At 40.8% G+C, this 19,676-nt stretch overlaps 1 protein-coding gene across 2 annotated transcripts in view; it reads right to left on the minus strand.

The window, feature by feature from the left end:
- Positions 1-19,676, minus strand: part of FAM160A1 (family with sequence similarity 160, member A1) — a 280,052-nt gene that overhangs the window by 116,817 nt on the left and 143,559 nt on the right. For both annotated transcript variants that reach the window (XM_010840751.1, XM_010840750.1), the window contains exon 3: positions 11,632-11,864. In XM_010840751.1, coding sequence (XP_010839053.1) covers positions 11,632-11,736 — 105 coding nt within the window. In that variant the 5' untranslated portion in view covers positions 11,737-11,864. The remainder of the gene's footprint in view (positions 1-11,631; positions 11,865-19,676) is intronic.

Consider the following 19,676-nt stretch of genomic DNA (forward strand, 5'->3'; position numbering starts at 1 on the left):
GAAGTGTCCAATTACAGGAATGTGCTGGACAGACCTGGGTCTTAGATTCATTGCTACCATGGCAGAAAACGACATGTCAGAAGATGACAGGATGTACAGGCCAGAGGCTACTTCCTGCAGCCTGGATTCTCCAGTGTCCACTACTCTGGGATGTCCACTCTAGAACTATCCTGAGGATGCCCTGAGGTCACTGGAGCCTGGAACCAGTTAGGAAACTCAAGTGCACCATTGGCAGTCAAGGTCCCTCCTTTGGTGACCCCTGTGATCACGGACAGCCTTGGATAATGGGTGGTTGTGTAACTAGCGGTCCCTGACAGATTGGAAAGTGTTGGTGGGTAAGTGGATGCCCCTGAGGTAGAAGCTCCTAGTCAACAGGAGAACAGAATCTGTCAACTATATGCTAGTTATGCTGAATTTGTACTCAAGTATCCTAACAAACAGAACTTTGGACACCACTGACTTTTGTGGCCCTCATCTTCCCTAATCGAACATCTGAAGAAGCATGGTACTTGCTGGCTAATGGAACACTCCAGTAAACAGAATGCAGTCACACCATTCTATCTCTATCACATTTCCTCCCAGCCTTACAGGTTTCCTTGGGTTGCCTCAGGGGAACCTGGGGGCTACATCACACTAGTCACAGGAGGTTATGTCAGATTGTAGCTCATTTCCCAGTCCTCTGCAACTGCTCTTCATCTGAATTAGTCTCCAGCCTGAACAACTCACAGCAAAGCGTTAGCATGAAACTCCAAAAACAATAAATAGACAGCATTTATTTTTATCAACTGAAGGTCTCATTCCTTATCTCAAACTTAGCACCACAGCTCTGCCTTGCCTTGATTTCCTCACCATTTTTTTTAAACCACTGAAAAAAGCCAAAGCTGATCATTTGCTCCTAATACCCCTCCCTTCAGAAAGGAAAAAATATATATATCCTTATCCTTTCTGTCATCAAAACCTCCTTTTCCCACAGTCAAGCTAACAAAATCTCACTTCCTGGATTCCACAGGCCATTTCCATCCATAATAGTCCCTTCCTTACTTCCTATGATCAATATTTTTCATTTTATAATAATGTATCTCATGTTGTCATCCAAACTAGCTTAACTGTTCTTTAAAAGCCCAGACTGGTGGTCGACAATACAGTGCGGGAGTAGGTCGACAAGATGGTAGAGTACATCTCTCCCCATGGATGCATTGGGAATGAATTTCTCACTGAGCAGAAGTCCCTGACCACCCTAAAGGAATATACCGATCCATGCAAACTCGGTAGGACAAACGAAGGAAGGAGGAGGATGAGAGAGAGCAGGACCAATCTGCAGCCAGGGATGGGGGAGCTGAAGCAGGGGGGAGATCCCTGAATCCAGGACATTCCGTTGGAACAGAAGGGAAGCATTTGAAGCTATCAGAGAGTAAGGCAGCCAATCTGTGTTAGTATCAGTGGAGTGAGAATCACACAGCTGATCCACGCCGCGGCCCTACATACCCTGGACAGGGATGGGAATCCACCGGAAGGAGCAGCGGGTGTGAGCTGGAGAGTGGGGATTGGAGGGCAATCCGGGGGCGAGGGCTGCTGTTGACTGCGGGGAGACAGCCGGAAGGGATGGGAGAAAAGAAATCCACGGCGGGGAGTGCCTTTGGAGGAACGCCGGGCAGCCATGAAGATACAGCGCTACTGCTGAGTCACACACAGGGGGAGGAGCCATCACTGACGCCTCTCTCTCCACACAGGCCTGACAGTGGTCAGCACGCAGCTGACCAATGGAGAAAGACTCCAGAGAGCGTAGTCCTTTGAGTGCCTGCTGGGCTCAGCAACAGAGAAGGACCCCAGCCAAGGCTGCCCTTTGAGTGCCTGCTGGGCTCAGCAACAGAGAAGGACCCCAGCCACGGCTGCCCTTTGAGTGCCTGCTGGGCTGAGCCACATAGAAGGAGCAGCCAGAGAGGTCCTTTGAGCAGCAGCTGCCAGGAACTAGAATAGAACCGTATCTCCTGCATCTGTGGCCAATGGCTTCCCTGCACACCTGACACGGCCAGGGTCCCCGCGATCCAGGCCGCCACCCCACCTCTATGCCTGACACACACCAGGCAGACCGAAGTCCCCTAGGGCAGCCTCAGGAGCAGACTCCTGTGGATGACCAACATTGAGGAAGGGATAAAACCATGATGGAGTTCCAGGGGTGGACTGCCTAAGGAAGAGGATCAAAATCTTCCCACTAGCTGTACAAGTTGCAGATTAAATCCACATGATCGACTAGGTAGACTCTGTGTCGATGGAATATATAAAAGGACAATGACTGTTCCCACTAAAGAAAACGCTCTAGCTCTGGCAGCTGTGGACAATGGAGGCAAGCACATGCAGGAGCAGGGCCAGAGTAGGGTCGGACTGGAGTCTGAGCTGACCCCACAGAAGGTCCAGAGATTAGCCCTCTCCAGTACTAAGGCTTCCTAGCGAGGCAGACGTGGACTGCGACTCGAAGCAGAGGAAAGAACACTGACAGCTGAGATCCGAGAGAAACATTATTCTTACTTTGATTCATTCTGCAGTTGAGTCTAGATGTTCTTCACTTTCTTTTTCCTCTGCATTTGTTCTTTTTATTATTATAATCTCTATCTAGGCTGTTGGAAACTTTTTAATAACACTTTTTAAATTTCTTTTGTATATTTCTACTTTGGCTTTCTATGGATTTGTGTGGGGTTTTCGGGGGGTTCTTTTCTTATGGTTGCTTGTTGTTCAATTGCTAAGTTGTGTCCAACTCTTTGTGACCCCATGGACTGTAGCCCGCCAGGCTCCTCTGTCCATGGGATTTCCCAGGCAAGAATACTGGAGTGGGTTGCCATTTCCTTCTCCAGGGGATCTTCCTGACCCAGAGATTGAACCTCCATCTCCTGCTTAGCAGATGGATTCTCTACCACTGAGCCACCTGGAGAGCCCTTTCTGATTGTGAGTGAAGTGAGTGAAGTCACTCAGTCGTGTCCGACTCTTTGTGACCCCATGGACTGTAGCCTACCAGGCTCCTCAGTCCATGGAATTTTCCAGGCAAGAGTACTGGAGTGGGTTGCCATTTCCTTCTCCAGGGGATCTTCCCAACCCAGGGATTAAACCCAAGTCTCCCACATCACAGGCAGACGCTTTACCGTCTGAGCCACCAGGGAAGCACACTTAATATATGTAGACCTTCTTTTACATATTTCTATTTAACTTTGCTTTCCTATTTTTTTTCCTTTTTTCCACCATGTTTGTCTGTTTGCTATCTTTGCTTTGTTCCTCAGTTGGCACTCTCCTTTGGTCTCGTTTTCTGTTTTCTGTTTTAGTTAGTTTTGTTTTGTTGTTGTTAATTTTATTTTCAATTGGTTGATATCATTTTTGGTTTCCTTGACTCACCTGATCACCCTCTTGTACTCTGTTTTCTTTAGACTGTTTTGCTTTCCTTTGTGTGTGTGTCTGTGCATGTTCATTTGTTTTTGTTTCTATTTGTCTCAATTTGCTTTTATCATTTGTTTCAGCTTCATTTTTCTGTTTCTTGGGGAAGGGTTTTTGGTGTTTAGTTGGTTTGGGGAGTTTCTTTTTGATCTGTTTTTTTTTTTTTGGGTCTTCTCAGGGTTTTTTTGGTTTGTTTGTTTGTTTGCTTGTTTATTTTAATACCCTTTATTGCCAAATCAGTTTGTGGGATCTTGGTTCCAGAAGTCGGGTCTGAGTCTCTGGAGGGGATGTCTGAGTCCAGGACACTAGACCACCCAAGAACTCCTGACCCCAGGGAGTATTAATCAGTGAGCACTCCCAAGAAGGCATCCACCTGAACCCAAGACCCAGCACCACCCAACTGCCTGCAGCACCCAGCGCTGGACGCCTCACCCGAACAACAAGCAAGACAAGAACATAAACATAAGCAGAGAGGCTGCCCACAGACACCCCAAAACACACCACCTCAAACAACCTTGTCCATCTGAGGGAAAAACTCACCCCCTCCCACTAGAACACGAGCACAAGTCCCTTCCAACATGAAGCCGACACAAGCCACTGGACCAACCTCATCCACCAGGGGCAGAGACCAAAAGCAAGAGGAACTATGACCCCACAGCCTGGGGAAAGGAAACCCAAAACAGTCAGACAAAATGAAAAGACAGAGAAATACTACGCAGATGAAGAACAAAAACTCACAAGACAAAATATACAAAGAGAAAATAGGCAAACTACCTGAAAAAGAATTCAGAGTAATGATAGTAAAGATACAAAATCTCAGTAACACAAGGCAGAAAATGTAAGAATCATATAATACATTTATAAAGGATCTAAAAGAAACAGAGAATAAACAAACAGTGACAAACAACACAATTACTGAATTTACAAATATTCTAGAAGAAATCAATAGCAGAATAATTGAGGCTGAAGAATCGATAAGTGAGCTGGAAGAGAGAATAGTGGAAATAACTGCTAAAGAGCAGAATAAAGAAAAAAGAATGAAAAAAACTTGAGGATAATCGCAAAGATCTCTGGGGTAATATTAACTGTGGCAACATTTGAATTACAGGAGTTCCAGAAGAAAAAGAGAAAAGTAGAGGGTCTGAGAAAATTTTTAATGAAATTATAGTCAAAAACTTCCTATCATGGAAAAGGAAATAATCAAGCCCAAGAAGAACAGAGAATCCCATACAGAATAAACCCAAGGAGAAACATGCTAAGACACATATAAATCAAACTAACAAAATTAAACACAAAGAAAAAATATTAAAAGCAGCAAGGGAAAAGCAACAAGTAACATACAAGGGAAACCCCATAAAATTAACAGTTGATGTTTCAGAAGAAAGTCTGCAGGCCAGTAGGGAGTGACAGGATATATGTGAAGTAATGAAAGGGAAAAACTCAACCAAAATTATTCTGTCCAGCAAGGATCTCATTCAAAATCGATGAAGAACTCAAACACTTTACAGAAAAGCTAAGTTAAGAGAATTCAGCACCGCTAAACCAGCTTTACAACAAATGCTAAAGGGACTTCGCTAGGCAGGAAACACAAGAAAAGGAAGACTTCCAAAAACAAACCCCAAACATTAAGAAAATGTCAACAGGAACATATATATCAATAATTTAAATTTAAATTTAAATAGATTAAATGCTCCAACCAAATGACACAGAACGGTTGAATGGATACAAAAACAAGACTCATATATATGCTGTCTACAAGAGACCTACTTCAGACGGAGAGACGCACACAGACGAAGAGTGAGGGGATGGAAAAAGATATTCCAAGCAATTGGAAATCAAAAGAAAGCCAGAGTATCAATCCTCATATCAGACAAAACAGACTTTAAAATAAAGAATACTACAAGAGACAAAAAAAGACACTACCTATCAATCAAAGAATCAATCCAAGAAGACATAACTGCAAATATTTATGCATCCAACATAGAAGCACCTCGATACATACGACAAACACTAACAGACATAAAAGCGGGAATCAAAAATAGTAGGGGATTTTACACAACAATAGTAGGGCATTTTAATACCCTGCTTACACTAATGGGCAGAAAATTAATAAGGAAACACAAGTCTAAAATGACATATTAGGATAGATGGACCTAACATATCTTTAGCACATTCCACCAAATACAGCAGAATACACTTTGTTCTCAAGTGCATACAGAACATTCTCCAGGATAGATCACAACTTGGGTCACAAATCAAGACTTGGTAAATTTAAGAAAACTGAAATCATATCAAGCATCTTTTCTGGCCACAACACTATGAGATTAGATATCAATTACAGGGAAAAATCTGTAAAAAACACAAACATATGGAGGTTAAACAATATGCTTCTGAATAACCAAGAGGTCACTGAAGAAATCAAAGAGGAAATAAAAAAATACCTGGGAACAAATGACAATGAAAACACAATGACCCAAAACCTATAGAATGCAGCAAAAGCAGTTCTAAGAGGGAAGTCTATAGCAATACAATCCTACCTCAAGAAACAAGAAAAACATCAAATAGACAATCTAACATTATACCTAAAGCAACTAGAAAAAGAAGAACAACCAAAAAAACCCCAAAGTTAGGAAAGAAGGAAACAAATTATAAATGTCAGAGCAGAAATAAATGAAAAAGAAATGAAAGGAACAATATAAAAAATCAATAAAATTACAAACTGGTTCTTTGAGAAGAAAAAAAAATTGACAAACCATTAGCCAAACTCATCAAGTAAAAAAATAAGGGGACTCAAATCAACAAAATTATAAATGAAAAAAGAAAGGTTACAACAGACAATGCAGAAATACAAAGGGTCATAAGAGACTACTGCAAGCAACTATATGCCAATAAAATGAACAACCTGGAAGAAACGGACAAATTCTTAGAAAAGTACAATCTTCCAAGGTTGAAAAAGGAAAATAGAAACTATGAACAAACCAGTCACAAGCACTGAATTCAAAACTGTGATCAAAAATCTCCCCCCACCAAAAAAAAAAACCCCAGGGTCAAATGGCTTCACAGGTGAATTCTATCAAAATGTTTAGCAAAGAGCTAACACCTGTCTTTCCCAAACTCTTCCAAAAAATTGTAGACGGAGAAACACTTCCAAATTCATTCCATGAGGTCACTGGCACCCTGATACCAAAACCAGACAAAGATATCACAGAAAAGGAAAATTATCAGCCAGTATCACTGATGAACACAAATGCAAAAAAGCCTCAAAAAATTACTAGTGAACAGAATCCAGCAACACATACACCATGATCAAATGGGGTTTATCCCAGGGATGCAAGTATTCCTCAATGTATGCAAATCAATGTGACACACCATACCAAGAAATTGAAACATGAAAATCATATGATAATCTCAAAAGACGCAGAAAAAACTTTTGACAAAATTAAACACCAATTTACGATTTTTAAAAAAACCTCTTCAGAAAATGGGTAGAGAAGAAACCTACCTCAACATAAGAAAGGCTATGCAGGACAACCCACAACAATCATTTTTCCTATATGTGCATGCTAAGTCGCTTCAGTCATGTCTGACTCTTTGTAACCCAGTGAACTGTAGCTCACCAGGCTCCTCTATCCATGGTATTCTCCAGGCAAGAACAGTCAAGTGGGTTGCCATGCCCTCCTCTAGGGGATCTTCCCAACCCAGGAATCAAGCCTGCATCTCTCTCTCACATCTCCTGCATTGGAAGGTGGGTTCTTTACCACCAGTGCCACCTGGGGTGAAAAAATGAAAGCATTTTCTCTAAGATCAGAAGCAAGACAAGGATGCCCACTCTCCCCACTATTATTCAACACAGTTTTTGAAGTCCTAGCCGTGTTGATCAGAGAAGAAAAAGAAATAAAAGGAATACAGATTGGAAAAGAAATAAAACTCTGTTTGCAGATGAACTAACAATAGACATAGAAAATCCTTAAGATACTATCAGAAAATTACTAGAGCCCATCAATGAATTTAGTAAAGTCACAGGATACAAAATCAATACACAGAAAACCTTTGTATTCCTCTACACTAACAACAAGAAATCAGAAAGAGAGATTAAGGAATCAATCCCATTCACCGTTGCAACAAAAAGAATAAAATACCTAGGAATAAACCTAATTAAGGACACAAAAGATCTGTATACAGAAAGCTATAAGACATTCATGAAAGAAATCAAAGATGACAGAAACAGATGGAGAAAGATACCATGTTCATTAGATTGAAAGAATCAATATTGTGAAAATGATTAAACTACCCCAAACAATCTACAGGTTCAATACAACCCCTATCAAGTTACCAATGGCATTTTTCACAGAACCAAAACAAAAAAAAAAAATCACAATTTTTATGGAAACACAAAAGATCCTGAAAAGCCAAAGCAATCTTGAGAAAGAAAACTAGAGCTGGAGGAATCAACCTTTCTGACTTCACATTATACTACAAAGCTACAATCATCAAGACAGGATGGTACTGGCACAAAAGAGAAATACAGATCAATGGAATAAGACAGAAAGCCCAGAGATTAACCCAAGCACCTGTGGGTACCTTATCTTTGACAAAGATGGCAAGAAAATATAATGGAGAAAAGACAATGTCTTCAATAAGTGGTACTGGGAAAATTGGACACTTACGTGTAAAAGAACAAAATTAGAACACTTCCTAACACCATTCACTAAAATAAACTCAAAATGGATTAAAGACCTAACTGTAAGATCAGAAAGTATAAAACTCTTAGAGGAAAATGGGCAGTACACTCGTTGACATAAGTTGCAGTAAGATTCTCTATGACTCACCTCCTAGAGTAATGGAAATAAAAACAAAAATAAACAAATGGGACCTAATTAAACATGGAAGCTTTTGCATAGCAAAGAAAGCCATAAACAAGATGAAAAGACAACCTTCAGAATGGGAGAAAATAATTTTAAACGAAGCAACTGACAAACGATTAATCTCTACAAGCAACTCATGCAGCTTAATATCAGAAAAACAAAGAACCCAATCAAAAAATGAGCAGAAGACCTAAAAAGACATCCAAAGGAGACATACAGATAGCCATAAACACACACACAAAAAAAATGCTCAACATTAATTATGAGAGAAATGCAAATCAAAACTACAATGAGCTATCACCTCACACCAATCTGAATGGCTAGCATCAAAAAAATCTACAAACAATAAATGCTGGAGAGGATGTGGAGAAAAGGGAACCCCCACATGCACTGGAATATGAATTAATCACTATGGAGAATAGCATGGAAATTACTTTAAAAAATAAAACTAGGAATAAAACTACTATATGATCCAAGGATCCCAATACTGGGCATATACCCTAAGAAAACCATAATTCAAAAAGACACAGGTACCCCAAATGGTCATTACAGCTCTATTTACAATAGCCAGGACACGGAAGCAACCTAGATGTCCATCAACAGATGAATGGATAAAGAAGTAGTGCTACACACACACACACACACACACACACACACACACACACAATGGAGTATTACTCAGCCATAAAAAGGAACTAATCTGAGTCAGTTCTAGTGAGGTGGATGAACCTAAAGCCTATTGCAGAGAATGAAGTAAGTCAGAAAGAGAAAAACAAATAGCATATATTAATGCATACATATGGAATATAGAAAAATTGTACTGATGAACCTATTTGCAGAGCAGGAAAAGAGATGCAGTCATAGAGAAGAGACTTGTAGACACGGTAAAGCGGAAGGAAAGGGTGGGAAGAACTGAGAGAGTAGCACTGAAACATATCCGTTACCATATGTGAAACAGACAGCTAGCAGGAAGCTCCTATGTAACACAGGGAGCGCGACCCAGTGCTCCGTGACCATCTAAATGTGGGGAGGGGTGAGGGGTGGCAGGGAGGCCAAGAGGAAGGGGACATGTGTAAACTTATGGCTGATTCACGTTGTTGTGCGGCCGAAAGCAATACAACGTTGTAAAACAATTATCCACCAGTTAATAAATTTAAAAGAAATGCCCAGACCAGGGCTTATACTTTGCTGTGTCCCACCTGTGATGCCCATAGTGAGGTAGCTGAAGTTTGGGCTCACTAAATCTCCATTTAACAATACAGTCAGTCCTCTGTATCTGTGGGTCCCACCTCTGCAAATTCAACCAATCACGGATGGAACATATTTGGAAAAAAATTTCAGAAAGGTCCAAAATGCGTAACTTGAATTTGCTGCACACTGGCAAGTATTTACATTGTATTTACAATTATTCACATAGTGTTTATATTGTATTAGTTATCATAAGTAATCTAGAGATGATTTGGAGGATGTGTAGATGTGCCTAGGTGATACGGAAAAATCATTTTGTATAAGGGACTTGAGCATCCCGTATTTTGTTATCTGCTGGTATCTGGGAACCAATACCCCACAGATACCAAGCGATGACTATAATTACATTGATGTCTACATTAATTGATTTAACCAGTATTTTTATTTATAAAGGTAACAGTTGGCCCTCAAGAGCCTTGGGAAATAGAGAGAGACTGAGGGCATTTTCCAGATTTATTTAAAAAGAAAGTCAAGACTAACGGTAAGAAATTTGGCCAAAGTTTAAAAAAATGGCTGAAAAACAGTTGGACCAAGAGTGCACTCACTTTACAAAAGAAAACGTTTAATAACTAGACTCCAGTCCCTCTGACAAACTTTCCCTTACCCTCAACTCAGTACTTTTCTGCACTAAACGAACTTAGTCAGTTAACCATATGCCTGCAATGCAGGAGACCAGGGTTGGATCCCTGGGTCAGGAAGACCCCCTGGAGAAGGAAACGGCAACCCACTCCAGTATTCTTACCTGGAGAATCCCATGGATAGAGGAGTCTGGCAGGCTACAGTCCAAGGGGTTGCAAGAGTTGGACACAACTTAGCGAGGAAACGGGCGCCACCAAACAAAAGGTGCTGTGGGTCAGCACTCAAGTGCAAAGCCAAGGGTAATTACGCAAATTATCTGGAAAACTCCTGGATTACTTTCTTCCCATTGCTAAAGCAGATGTGCCCTTAATATCCAGGGCAAACCCATTAAGATTTTAACAGTTAAAAGTCAGAGAAAGGGAAATGCAGAAAAAGAATTTTAGAAGCTTTGCACTGAATAGTGACAAGAAGCTACAAAGTGTTAATGACCCAGAAGCAGAATTGATTTTGTTTTTGATCTAAACTGTGTCCCTGTAACTGTTATAATCTACAGGCTTGGTGCTTTAACTTATGTGCTATTTCCAGCCACAGGAAGGAATTGGGTAGTCATTAAAAAACTGTCACATAAATAGCCACTTACCAGCTCACCTGGGGAGTGTAACGGTGGACAAGTAGTAAAGAATGCCAATTTTATTTATTTTTCCCCTTGTAAACTCGCTGAGGGAAGGGGCAAGCTGGTAAATTTCCTGACCATTCAACCCTGAATTATTCATATAAGTAGATCCAAGAAGAGTCACAGAGAAGTCAAAATGAATAATAATAATTTTAAAAAACCTTTTATAAACAGCTTTGTAATGAATTCAGATACTTCTAGCTACCTTCCTTCCTTAAATGACAGAGGGACCACAAGCCTGAAAAATGGTAGAGCACAGAGGTCCCATACTCTTCGAGTCATGGGACCGAGGTCTAAGTACTTGGATGGAAAGTCACTAGTCATATAACCTCAGGCAAGCTAACAATTTTCCATTCCCTCATCTGTAAAATGAGGAAGCTAAAACTAACCGCCTTACCAGTTTGTGGAGAAGATTAAATGACACAAGGCATCTGTGGTATTCAGGACAGCACTTGGCAAATACTTAATAAATATGTCTTTCAGTATTGTTAGAGTTTAAGGACTGAGTTAAAATCAGCAGAAGAAGGGGAAGAAAGAGGATGTACTCATGGTCAAGTATATTGCAAAGTGATAGACAAGTCACTTGAGGGCCAACTGCTGCTCCTCTAAAAATATCTGGGGAACATTCACGTCCTGTAATTGCTTTCATGAAAAGCAAGGTTTTAACCAGCTACCTATTCTAGGAAAGCAAGAAGAGAAATTTGCTTTTCTTCCTACCTAAAAAGGTTTCCTCCCTATGTTTCTGGAAGCCTAGTTACTTGTCACACAGGTAGGGACCCATGGATCAGCCCAATAGAAACCCCTAAGATGACCTAACCAGCGGAGAGGGTGAAACTCACACATTACCTGAGCCCAGTGGTTTTTAAATACAATCATGCATGTTTCTGGGTCAACTCCCTGCAGGCTCACCGCCCTCTGGATTCTGCTCTCTGTCGCAACGGATGACATCATAAGCCTTCATAAATCAAATGCTCCTAAGTCATATTTAATTTTCATGAAAATTTGGTAGGCAGCCACTAATTTTCAAGTATCACCGTAGAAATGTAACTTCTTCACGTTTCATTGTCACCTTCTGAAATCTGTAATGACAATAACAAAAAAAAACACACATTCCATTAAATTCATATATTAAATAGGATATGATTAAATTAAAATCAAAGCATAGACATTCTCAAAGTCCAGCACTGAGCAAAATATCTACAAAATAGACATTTAAGCTCAATCCAAAGCCTTTCTTATATTTTTCTCTCACTTTGCTACTAAAAATATAAAATGATGCTACCAAAGCTACATGAATAAATTAAAAAATTATTGAGTTTATTCTACTACCACCAACCACAACCCTCTAGATTATTATTCTAAACCATTCAAATCTAGTTTCAAGCAATAAAGTACGATTATCAATGTTGGTGGTGTTTAAAAACACCAAGAAACAGAAAAATCTTTAGTTAATAGTGACTAAAATAAATAGCTTGACATAACTCAGGGGAGTAATAGCACAGCACCCAGACTGCCGGGCCAATAATAACAATTTTTTAAAATCAGTGACTGTCATAATGGAATTTAAAACATTCTCAGTCATTTCGTGGCTACCAACTAAGTTAAGGTTTCTAACTTCCCTGAAAAATAAATATAAGAATAGAATTCCAAGTAACCTTGACAAATCAGATAGAAACGATCCATCAAAAACAAGATAGTGCTTACTTAGTGTAAGTAAAGCACAGCACACTTATCAATGAAAAGTAGCAGTGTTATTTATCAATGAAAAATGAATTATGTAGATAAAATACAAAGAAAGTCAGATTCCAACAGAGTCAGTGAGGAGAAAAACGATACTGAGGTCAAAGAACATACAGATAATAGTATCCAGTTGTGTGGAGCTAACTCTGACAAAAGCAGTAAGATATTAGTATTATCTCCTCAGTTTCATCAGCCCAAAAAAGGACTGAGTACCTTACCTGTCTCCTGAAAAACCTGTAAGTCAAGAAGTAACAGTTGGAACTGGACACGGAACAACTGACTGGTTCAAAACTGGGAAAGGAGTATACATCAAGGCTATATATGGTTACCCTGCTTATTTGACTTATATGCCTAATACATCATACGAAATACCAGGCTGGATGAAGCACAAGCTGGAATCAAGATTGCTGGGAGAAATATCAATAACTTCAGATATGCAGATGAGACCACTATAAGGGTAGAAGTGAAGAGGAACTAAAAAGCCTCTTAATGAGGGTGAAAGAGGAGAGTGTGAAAAAGCTGGCTTGAAACTCAACACTCAAAAAACTATGATCATGGCATCTGGTCCCATCACTGCATGGCACGTGTAAGGGAGCAAAGTAGAAGCAGTGACAGATTTTATCTTCTTGGGTTCCAAAACCACTGCAGTCATGAAATTAAAAGACGCTCCTTGGAAGGAAAGCTATGACAAACCAAGACAGTGTATTAAAAAGTAGACATATCATTTTGCCAACAAAGGTCTGAATAGTCAAAGCTATGGTTTTTCCAGTAGTCATATATGGATGTGAGAGTTGGATCATAAAGAAGGCTGAGCACCAAAGAACTGATGCTTTTGAACTGTGGTGCTGGAGAAGACTCTTGACAGTCCTCTGAACTGCAAGGAGATTAAACCATTGATCCTAAAGGAAATCAACCCTGAATATTCATTGATGCTGAAGCTGAAACGCCAATACTTTGGCCACCTGATGCAAAGAGCCGACTCTCTGGAAAAGCCTCCGATGCTGAGAAAGATTGAAGGGAAAAGGAGAAGGGGGCAGCAGAGGATGAGATGGTTCGAAAGCATCACCAACTCAATGCACATGAATTTGAGCAAACTCCAGGAGATAGTGAAGGACAGGAAAGCCTGGTGTGCTGCAGTCCATGGGGTCGCAAAGAGTCAGACATGACAGAGTACTGAACAACAACAACAGTTCAAAATGTTATTATTATTTTTTTTTAGTGTACAGACTAGAGAGAGTACTGGGGAAAGGAGCTATAATTATCAGAGCACTGAAAAACAAAGTCCGTGATAAAACTTCCAGATGTACAGTGACAACAGAGTTGTTTTTTTTTTTAAGAGACTGTGTTCTTTCTTTCTTTTTTCAGTATTTATTTTCGTGGCTGCACTGGGCCTCAGTTGCGGCATGTGGGATTTTTAGTTGTGGCATGCAAACTCTAAATGCAGCATGTGGGATCTAGTCCCCTGACCAGGGATGGAACCCAGTTCCCTGGCATTGGGAGCTCAGGGTATTTGCCACTGGACTGCCAGTGAAGTCCCAAGATACTATTTTCACCTGAGTAATATGAAAGGTATTACAAGAAGAACACTGATCAAACTGATCAACTATTCCTCCTATAAACAATGAAATGTGAGAGGTGGACTTAAGATGATGATTCAGGTTAGACTTATGGGTCAAGTTCTTTGTGGGAAGCAGAGCGAAACACTGGAAGACAGTTAAAGGAATATGCAAAACAGGTATTGGGTTGATCAAAATGTTCATCCAGGTTTTTCCACAAGCTCTCATGGAACCAAATGAATGTTTTGGTTAACGCAATGTTTCTGCTGGTGGGTGTAGAAGACGCACCAGCCAACATTAAAAGAGCTTTAAAATAAATTTTAGTACATAAGAATAGAAAACCGGTAAGAATTAGTCATCTGAGGAAAGAAATGCTTTTTAAGGAGAATGTCAGGAACAGGTATGCAGAAAGAGGGAGGCCTCTTGGAAGGAGGACTGTATATCTGATACACCTGAAAAGAACAGTCAAATTCTATCTTCCGTGACTATGTTTTATTCTGTAAATTGGTGAATTCTTAATAAAACAAATGTGCTTTCAATGAGACACTGTCCAATGACAACCATGGCTCTCTGCCACTGACAGGCATATTTCAATGGGCCCAATTGGTGTTTAAAAGTCAGGAGTGGCCGTCCACTCACACCCAGGTACGTGTTCAAATTCACACACACACACATGCATGCACGCACACTCCCTACGATCCTCCCGCTTCACTCTGATTAGCAGGCTAGCCCTTCTAGACAACATCTTAGTGTGCAACCTTGTTTCAAGTGATAAGAGAGAAAAGAAATTCTGATTTAATTTCCTTGTTGTCCTAAACACTGTATCTCTTTGAAAATGTCGAGGTCTCTTATTTAGATGGTAACAACAGGGAAAATCAGAGTGCCTGGGTTTATTCCAGAGGCTGAAAAAGTAGAAGAGTCTCTCAGATGTCCTCCAGCTCCAGGATTCTGAGATTCTTCTTCGAAGGCATTAAGGGAACATAAATCATGCCAACTGCCTCTAAACCAAAAATAGAAACGTGCTTTCTAAGATGCTTTATGTTAGTTCTCAAAGGGACTTCACATGCCATTTTTTTCAGATAGTGAAGCCATAGTACAGACAGGACAAATATCTTAGCCAAGGCCACAATCTTACTAGTTAGTTCTTTTTAAAAAAATATTTCTTCATCTCCACTGCTACCACCTTAGCCCAAACATCCCTCATCTCTAATCAGACTATTACAACTGCTTCTTCTTTTTTTTTTTTTAGGTATTTATCTATTTGTGCCAAGTCCTAGATGCAGCGTACGGGATCTAGCTCCCTGACCATGGACTGAATCTGGGGCCCTGGCACTGGGAGCACAGGGTCTCAGCCCCGGGACCAGTAGGCAAGTCCTGCAGGTTTTCTCTGATAGAGACAGAAATGTCTCTTGACTCCCAGTCCAGTGCTCTTTCTAGAAACTATATTCTCCTTTGTAACGCTTGTAATCCCTGACCCTAGTCCCTTAAGGAAACTGTATCTTCTCTGACAAAAACACATTTCACTTAGTTGATGCTTATCCAGTCATACTCTTGAGGCAGATCAATATGCCATGATTATAGAAACCATAACATCAAGAGAACTTGGGAGAAAAGAGAAGGGGAGGCAAGTCCAGAAAGTCGCGTTTGGGAAGGAAAGGCTATATCAGGAGACCCTGCCAATGAAAACACCACTCCAGCACCCAGAGGCCAGCTGGTTCCTGCTACACTCTCTCATTCCAAGGCCAGAGTGGCGAAGCGCTGGTGTGGCCCCAGGACAGAGCAGAACTGAAAGCAATGGTTTCATATTTGTGAGTGATGGGAAAGGACACATTTCTTCAAGCATCACAGTTTTCAACCTATCTCTGCATTTTCCCATTAGCAGGCTTTCCTTTTTCCAATTCCAAGCTTTTTCTTTAACTCTCAGATAACAGCTAAAAATCCCAAGTGAAGACAAGACAAAAGTAAGCAAAAGGCTGTGGGCAGACAGGAGAGGCGACAGGTGTTAGATCATGCATGCGTGTCACGTGCCATCACTGCATGTCACCCCCACTGGCCCTCTGCTCTCTTCAGTCTCAGGCGTCAGGAGCTGGGACCAGGCAGAGCCAAGCTCGCTGCCCCCAGCCCACACGCCACCCGTTCTCCCCATAAATGCAAATGTGTACATCAACTCGAATTTCATGCCCAAGAAAAAGCTCTAGAGATCATTCAGCTCTTAAAGGACTGATGTTTTTCCGTTCCTCAGACAAACCACCACCAATAAAAAATACCCAAATGACTCTTTTTTTCCCACAGTGGTTGCTAGTATTATTGTGGTGTGGTAGTTGAGGTTTTTGGTCTTGGAGTGGAGAAATGAGCTGTCAAAATACATGTCTGCCTGTCTGTTTGTACGTATGGATGCTGAGATATCAACACAGGTTCTATACTGCAAAGATGGAACTGACTATATTATTTCCAAAGACACTACTGAGTAGTCACATTTATATATATCATTAATATTATATACAGAAATATTTTCCATCAATAATGAGGGGAAAATTCTATTATATGTTGTTGAAGACACAATAACTGACATAAGAATTACCCGTGTCTTTATTTGCCCTTTTTTGAAAGTACATATTTTTATTTGATTTTGAAAAAAGCAGAAAAATACATTTCCATATCACAAAATTATAAAATATACCACATAATCATAAAAGCCTAGATTCTAGTCATATAGATCATCCTTCTTTCCAATGTAAAAATTCCTTCAATGTCACTCCCAAACAGACCTCTAATTTCAGTCTCTCTCAAAAACTACAATACTTACAAGAGCTATAAATGTGTCAAAATCACATTTTTTCCCTGAACTACCAGTGACTATATTTTAATATCTTTCACTATCAGGCTGAACTCACAATGTACATATTTTGGTATTTAATAAAACATTATCTCATACTGTCATCAAGAAAGCAAGAGAGTTCCCAAAAAACATCTACTTTTGTTTTATTGACTATGCCAATGCCTTTGACTTTGTGGATCACAACAAACTGTGGAAAATTCTGAAAGAGATGGGAATACCAGACCACCTGATCTGCCTCTTGAGAAATCTGTATGCAGGTCAGGAAGCACAGTTAGAACTGGACATAGAACAACAGACTGGACGTCAAGGCTGTATATTGTCACCCTGTTTATTTAACTTCTATGCAGAGTACATCATGAGAAACGCTGGACTGGAAGAAACACAAGCTGGAATCAAGATTGCCCGGAGAAATATCAATAACCTCAGATATGCAGATGACACCACCCTTATGGCAGAAAGTGAAGAGGAACTAAAAAGCCTCTTGATGAAGGGGAAAGTGGAGGGTGAAAAAGTTGGCTTAAAGCTCAACATTCAGAAAACAAGATCATGGCATCTGGTCCCATCACTTCATGGGAAACTGCAGCCATGAAATAAAAAGACGCTTACTCCTTGGAAGGAAAGTTATGACCAACCTAGATAGCATATTTAAAAGCAGAGACATTAATTTGCCAACAAAGGTTAGTCTAGTCAAGGCTATGGTTTTTCCTGTGGTCATGTACGGATGTAAGAGTTGGACTGTGAAGAAGGCTGAGCACCGAAGAATTGATGCTTTTGAACTGTGGTGTTGGAGAAGACTCTCGAGAGTCCCTTGGACTGCAAGGAGATCCAACCAGTCCATTCTAAAGGAGATCAGCCCTGAGATTTCTTTGGAAGGAATGATGCTAAAGCTGAAACTCCAGTACTTTGGCCACCTCATGCGAAGAGTTGACTCATTGGAAAAGACTCTGATGCTGGGAGGGATTGAGGGCAGGAGGAAAAGGGGACGACAGAGGATGAGATGGCTGGATGGCATCACTGACTCGATGGACGTGAGTCTGAGTGAACTCCGGGAGTTGGTGATGGACAGGGCCTGGCGTGCTGCGATTCATGGGGTCGCAAAGAGTCGGACACGACTGAGCGACTGATCTGATCTGATCTGATTGTCACCCTGCTTATTTAACTTATATGCAGAATATATCATGCAAAATGCTGGGCTGAAATCAAGATTGCCGGGAGAAATTACAATAACCTCAGATACTCAGATGACACCACCCGTATGGCAGAAAGCGAAGAACTAAAGAGCCTCCTTGATGAAAGTGAAAGAGGAGAGTGGAAAAAGTTGGCTTAAAACTCAACATTCAGAAAACTAAGATCATGGCATCCAGTCCCATTACTTCATGGCAAATAGATGGGTAAATAGTGGAAACAGTGACAGACTTTATTTTTCTGGGCTCCAAAATCACTGCAGATGGTGACTGTAGCCATGAAATTAAAAGACGCTTACTCCTTGGAAGAAAAGCTATGATCAACCTAGACAGCATGTTAAAAAGCAGGGACATTACTTTGCAAACAAAAGTCCATCTAGTCAAAGCTATGGTTTTTCCAGTAGTCATGTATGGATGTTAGAGTTGGACTCTAAAGAAAGCTGAGGGCTGAAGAATTGATGCTTTTGAACTGTGGTGTTGAAGACGACCTTTGAGAGTCCCTTGGACTGCAAGGAGATCCAACCAGTCAATCCTAAAGGAAATCAGTTCTGAATATTTATTGGAAGGACTGATGCTGAAGCTGAAGCTCTGATACTTTGGCCACCTGATGCGAAGAACTGACTCATTGGAAAAGACCCTGGTGCCGGGAAAGATTGAAGGTGAGAGGAGAAGGGGATGAGATGGTTGGATGGCATCACTGACTCGATGGACATGAGTTTGAGCAAGCTCTGAGAGTTGGTGATGGGCAGGGAAACCTGGTGTGCTGCAGTCCATGGGGTCACAAAGAGTGGGACATGACTGAATGACTAAACTGAACTGAGCTCATACCATCCTTCAATTTAACATATTTAAATATCCTTTTCCATATTTAAGTATCTGTGTAGTTGCTAAGTTGTGTTTGCCTCTCCGTGACCCCTTGAACTGTAGCCTGCCAGGCTCCCCTGTCCATGCGATTATCCAGGCAAGAATACTGGAGTGGGTTGCCATTTCCTCCTCCAGGGGATCATCCTGATCTAAGGACTGAACCTACATCTCCTGCATTGGCATGCAGGTTCTTCATCAGTGAGCCACCAGTGAAGCCCCTAAATCTGTTTGTTTCTATTTTGCATGTACATTCATTCATATTGCTTTTAAATTGCATATAAGTGATATCATACAGTATTTAAATATAATATCTTCTAATAACGGATTATTTTTAAAGTGAAAGAAATGGATGGTGACCTTAAGGAGAGACATAGCCTAGGGAACATTTTTGTTAAGGGAAAACTGATCCTGTTTGCAGATCTAACGAAAGGGAATCAACTATCATGGAGAATTTGAAGATACCCGCCACCCGACCGCCCCCCACCTCCCGCCGCCCACACACACAAAAAGATTCTGATGGAGCAAGAGGATCAGGAGAAAGGTGAGGTCAAGAGCACAGGTAGGAGAGACCTAGAAATATGAGAAGCAAGGCCGACTCTTCACAGTTCAGTTTAGTCGCTCAGTCACGTCCGACTCTTTGCGACCCCATGGATGCAGCACACCAGGCTCTTTTCATAGCAAGTCACTAAATCTTGAATTTGATGGACA

The sequence above is a fragment of the Bison bison genome, unplaced genomic scaffold (assembly GCF_000754665.1).
Source record: "Bison bison bison isolate TAMUID 2011002044 unplaced genomic scaffold, Bison_UMD1.0 scf7180017864146, whole genome shotgun sequence".
In the NCBI taxonomy this organism is placed as follows: Eukaryota; Metazoa; Chordata; class Mammalia; order Artiodactyla; family Bovidae; genus Bison; species Bison bison.